We start from the raw sequence: 5,863 nt of genomic DNA, 5'->3' as shown, positions 1-5,863 counted from the left end.
GAGGAGATTAAGGAAGTAAGTTGAGTTAATTATTTGTCCCAAATATGTGTTGTCTTTCGTAAAATATCCTTGCTAATCAAGTGTATTAACTAGAACTATAATTATTAGAAGGATTATCTTGGAAAAAATTGAGTAAATATGAGAGACAAAATGGATTGGGGTCTTATATTTAGGACCAAAATAAAAGTCAAACAGGGTCTTATATTAAGAACTGGAAGTAGTATTTATTATAAAACTTAACAAATTTACTTAATCTACAAATTAATCAACTAATTATCATATTAAAAATCAGAGGTAGTAATTTGTAGTGTAAATTATACTTCAAACCACTCCAGTTCTTATATGACAGAGCGGAGGTCTGTTTTGGTTTGTGTTTTTTTTACTTTTGCCAAGGTGCCGGATATGCCTGCTGAATGGATGATGATGGGTTGAAGATCGATGTCAGAGTTCTTATATTTCTCCGTCTTCGCGTACCTCATCGACTTTTCTGTTCTGTAGATGCTTGATTTTGTATTTTTCCCTCAACCTCATAAGAGATTAATTGGATATTTCTATGTACTTTGGACGCTGATGAATCCTCTCTTAATACGTACAAAGTCTTAGATGCATCGATTACTTAACCCACCTCCTTTTTTCCTTCCTTTCTTATCAAAAGCATTTACAGACATAAATGCTTTCTAGCCCCTGTATAAAATCTTCTAAGCTCTTGTAAATTTTTCATGGAATTTACCATTTATTATTTAAACATAAAGAAACAATATATCATGCTAGGTTTTCACACAATAATATGTTTTTCTACTGCCAAGCAGTATTTCAATTTGTATTTTTAAAAGTTCGCAAAATAATTATAATTTGAAAAGTGTTAAGGGCCTGTCTGGAATGACCTAAAAATAGTTTTTAATTCTAATTTGTGGAATACAAGGTTATGTAAGGAAAGTCTTGTTTTATATAAGAAAATCCGAAAATGAAATCGTATCGTCTGGTGCAAAAACCCAGACGAAAGAAAGTTTGGGCCACACGTCCAAAGAGATTCGGCGTCCACAACAATCGGTCCAACTTCAATTGGGCCCCACCTTGGGGATGTTATTGGCTTATTGCATCTGTGTGGGTCCCATTTTCCTTTTCTAAGTGTTGACTAAAGAAAACAAAAAAGACTGAAGATAAAGATTGGGAGATTATTTCGTAGCCCCAATACATACAATTCCCGAAGGAAACGTGGATCAGTGGACTACGGTGGGCTCAGATTATCACGTCCCAAGCAAGGCATTTTCTGATATTTCAAATTTAGTTAAAAATTTAAATTATTTTAGATTTTTTTCCCTTTTCAAAATTTGATAACCCCACTTCTTCAATTTTTTAAAATAAACTCATTAAAATTTTTCCTCCCCTCCCTTTCCCTTCATTTCCCTCGTACCAAACATATCCTTAATAAAAATCAAGTACTATTATCTTCATTAATTTTAAGTCAACTTGCACTCGATTTACATAAATAATGTATGACATAGAGATGGCATCTTTTTCTTTTTTGTTTTCTTTTTTCTTCGCCATTAATTGATAATAGATGTTTTAAGAGAGGTGTTCAACTTTCTCACGTTACTGCATATCTTTCGGCAAAAAACCAAAAAAAAAATCTACGGAATGTGGCCGGCCAGCATCTCAAATCTCGACCGTGGACTTATCTTTGATTTTCTACGACTGTCATCTATGGTCGAGATCTTCATGTCATTATAGACCCCGGGACAAGCTAGAAATTAAAAAGGGTTAATTAATCTGGAAGTCCTTATAGTTTTAACCAATTTTGAATTAGGTCCTTATAGTTTTTTTTCTTTTTATCAGGTCCTTATACTTTCATCTATTTTTAATTAGGTCCTCGCATTTATTTTTCTTTTTATTAAGTCCTTATAATTTCACTAAAATTTTAATTAGGTCCATCTAGTTTTAATTTTTATTTATTAATTAAATATGAACTTAATTAAATAAATAGTACTGAAATATAAAATATTAATAATTATAATAAAAGATAAGTAATATAATTAATTAATTAAGGAAATTTTTTTAAAACAATTAATTTTTTTGCTAAAAAAATAAAATTATTATAATAATTCATTATTTTTAGAATATTATTGTTTATAAACTAATATTACATAATATATACTATTTTATGTTTATAAAATAGTACTATTAGAATTTATAAAATAAAGAATAAAAAATTCAGGGACTTACTTAAAAATAAGGTGATCTTATAAGGACTTGATAAAAAGAAAAATAAATGCAAGGACCTAATTAAAACAGGTGAAAGTATAAGGATCTGATAAAAAGAAAAAAAATTATAGGGACCTGATTCAAAATTGGTTGAAACTATAAGGACTTGCAGATTAATTATCCCAATTAAAAAAGGGAAATTACATTCAGGTCTCACAGGGTACAATTAATATCAAAAATGTCCCTTGAAATCGCGAAATGATTCTGAAGTCCCCAGGGACCTGTGTGTAATTAATTCTAATTGTGAAATTACCTACTTACCGTTGTTAATTTTATTGCAGCAATTCGTTTACAATCTCAACAGTGGCTGTTAACAACCCGAGAAGACGTGATTGACAACCTCGACAGTGCTCATGACAACTCACTCTGTGGAATGCCAGGGGCGTTGTTGAGGTTGTTAACCACCTCTTCTTGGATTGTTAACAGGCACTGTTGAGGTTGTAAATAGGTTCAAATTAACAGGGGTAACTATGTAATTTCACAATTAGAATTAATTACACATAGGTCCCTGGGGACCTCAGAATCATTTCGGGATTTTGAGGGACCTTTTTGATGTTAATTGTGCTCTGTGAGACTTGAGTGTAATTTTCCCATTAAAAAATTCCCTACTCTCTTCCGTCCATAAAAGCAACTTGGACAGTTTGATGTCCACAAAAATAATAAATAAAAGGATAAAAATACTATTTTCCGTCGTAGCTATTAAAAAAAGGATAAAAGATACAAGGCATACATAAATATTAAATATGAATTTTTATTATTCTTAGTGTGAGAAATTAATTCACCTGAAATGACAGACGAACGACATAGAGAAGTAAACGCATATTATTGATCACATATATATGTATGATAGAATAAGAGAAAATCGATATAAAATAGAATAAATAATTAATTATTGCGCTTTCTTCGAATGCATCAACAACGCCATTGGAGAAGAAAGATTTATTAAATATAGCAGACGATGACCCCAAAAGACAAAAGGAGATTTAATCGAGAGAAGTCGTCGTTGGATGATGAAACGTGGACGGTAGATATTGGCGTGGTCCGTCACGAAGGAGACTATAAATGGGGGTGGTTCAGGCGGCTTAAATCATCTGTGCGTGTGATATCAGTGGTTGGATCTTCTTCTTCTCCTTCTCTCTGTTTGCTTTTGAGAATCAACATGTCTTGCAGCTGCACTAACTGTGGGTGTGGAAGCAGCTGCGGCTGCGGAAGGTTACATTCTCATCTCTTTAAGCTTCTCTCTCTTTTCATACAATTCATATGTACATATATATATATATATATATATAATCATATCTGGCTTCTTTGATTAATTGCTTTCTGAATTAATCCCTGACTTTTAAAAGTGTCATCACGGGGCAAATAGCTAGAACGATTATCTCTTGGAAACTAACCCCAAAATCAACCAACCAGCAGGCGTCAGCTGGTTCAAGATATAATTTTGATCCAATATATATACGCGTGATGATCACTTTAATTATACGCGAGATAGATCGACTGATAGATGTTGATCTTCATATCATGTGCTGCAGCAACATGTACCCAGACTTGAGCTACACCGAGAAGACGACCAGGGAGAGTCTGGTGTTGGGGGTGGCGCCGAAGAAGGTGGAGTTGGAGGGAGCTGAGACGGGCGTCGCCGCCGAGAACGAGGGCTGCAAGTGCGGATCAAACTGCACCTGCGACCCCTGCAACTGTTGAAGCGCAGATCAGAAACAAGCAGAGATGATGACCCCTTCATGATAGATGATGCAGAAATAGAGAGAGAGTTTGTGTTGTGTGTGCGTGCTTATGTTTGTTGTTTTTCCTGTACTTGTCGTCGCTGCCTCTGACTTTAATGGCCGCTGCTGCTTTGTTTTCTATTTGGTTGTTGTCCATAAAGGTTCATCTCTGCTGATGAATGTGAAAAATATGTATCTTGGATGTGTGTTAAGGAAGAGACTGGTATATGATTGTCTTTGTTTCGTGTTAATTTGGTGTTAATTGTGAGATGGGAATTAAGCCGAGCGTAGTGAACACGTCAACGATACTGATATCTTGGTTATTTTCAAGCTTGGTGGTTGTAATGAATCAGTGGTAATGGACCATTTCAGCTATCGTTGGGTTGGCTGGCTGGTCTTTTTCTTATCTTGACGTGAGCCCTTTAATTTCAACCCATTTAATTTAAAGAAGGCAAGCAAATAGAAAGTGAGAACCATAAATATATGTGAATCATACACATACACGTATGTTTCAGTCTGACCCTTGACGTACGCTCTAAATGAACTATTCCCTCAATTATCTGAAAGATTCATCATTCCCGTCTAACCTTCTTTTCTTATCGAAGTGTTCTACGCGATTCATCTTTTGACTCCTATCTTCTGTTTGCCTTTAATTTGCCATTGACCCCTTCCAAAGAATCTTGGAGCCTGTTTGTTTTTGTTGTTTGTTTTCTTGTTCTCAAAACAATTTTATAAAATTATTTTTTTAGAATAAGTTCTGAAACAAAAAACAAAGAATTTGTTTGGATAATAATTTTAAAAAAATCATGTTTGAAAAAAAAACCGTAGAAAACCGATAAATGGTGGATAGTAGAATAGAAGAGAAGAAGTTTTTTAAAAATTTTCAAAACAAACAATAAAAAACACAAAAAAAACAAACAAGAAAACATGTAAAAGTTGTTTGGTTTTTAAAAACATGTTACTGTTTTTTTTTTTTTTTAAAACAATCACCTAAAAACAAATTTCCCAACAATTCTTTATTTTTTTGTTTTTTTAAAAACAAAAAATTGTTTCAAAACAAGAAACCAAACAAGCCCTTGATTACTTCGCTTCTGAATTTTATTTATTTTTTGAAAAGAGAAGCAGCAGGAACATATAATTCCTTTAAATTATATTCAAATGCATGTTATAAGTTTGCATCTTCAGTGAAACTTATTATCAAGTATCAACTTCAAATTTAGATTCTTTATATCTCTTTGGTTTTAATGAACAGCATGGTAAATCTCAAAAATGAAATTCAAATGATCCAGTCTGGGTCACGGTTCCAAATACCTGAAGTCATTTACATGTCGAAATCAATGATATAAAGTAACCCTACTTCTCACGGCGACTACTAATTAAGAAGGCGGGGCATCGAGAATAGTTTTTTTTTTTGGCACTTGATATCTTTGTGATTAACTTTTTCTTTATTGTGTTTCCATGTATTGGAATTATGCAACCGTTCATAACTTTACAAATTATTATTAACTCTAAATCATCAAATTAAATCCCTTGGATAACGTGGACAAAGGTTCAAAGCAGTTTCTGGGGAAATTTCAATGTTAACACGAACGCTTGTCTGTGATTAAACTATTATTTGAATTTATTGGTTTGGAGTGGGGGGGCAGTTGAAGTTATATTTGTACGATGATTTAAATATTAGGAAGTATGCGAGAATGCGCGAGCTGCATACAATCATACTGTACGGCGGCATGCAAAGCAACTGGATCATAAAATACAGTTTGTGTCCCCTCTTCGACAACGCAGCATTATTTAATTTAGTTATCCAGTTCACTACCAGCAGCTAATTTAGTCTCAATTATTAAGACGGCTTCCTCAAGGCAGTGGTATCTCTTTTTTGT

At 33.3% G+C, this 5,863-nt stretch overlaps 1 protein-coding gene across 1 annotated transcript; it reads left to right on the top strand.

Annotated features, from left to right (window-relative positions):
* The first annotated feature begins 3,220 nt into the window (after nucleotides 1-3,220).
* Nucleotides 3,221-3,963, top strand: LOC114732339 (metallothionein-like protein 2). The gene is made up of 2 exons (XM_028919628.1): nucleotides 3,221-3,474; nucleotides 3,795-3,963. The coding sequence occupies exons 1-2, from the start codon at nucleotides 3,221-3,223 to the stop codon at nucleotides 3,961-3,963; spliced, it is 423 nt and encodes a 140-aa protein (XP_028775461.1).
* The last annotated feature ends 1,900 nt before the right edge of the window (nucleotides 3,964-5,863 follow it).

The sequence above is a fragment of the Neltuma alba genome, unplaced genomic scaffold (assembly GCF_004799145.2).
Source record: "Neltuma alba isolate B1F8T4 unplaced genomic scaffold, ASM479914v2 tig00012903_pilon, whole genome shotgun sequence".
NCBI lineage: Eukaryota > Viridiplantae > Streptophyta > Magnoliopsida > Fabales > Fabaceae > Neltuma > Neltuma alba.
Note: the sequence above shows the minus strand (reverse complement) of the source record. Positions and strands in the feature narration are given on the sequence as shown.

Coding starts and splice junctions, on each gene's coding strand:
- LOC114732339 (XM_028919628.1), top strand. CDS start 3,221: ATGACCCCAAAAGACAAAAGGAGATTTAATCGAGAGAAGTCGTCGTTG. Junction 3,475..3,794: donor AGCAGCTGCGGCTGCGGAAG/GTTACATTCTCA, acceptor CATGTGCTGCAG/CAACATGTACCCAGACTTGA.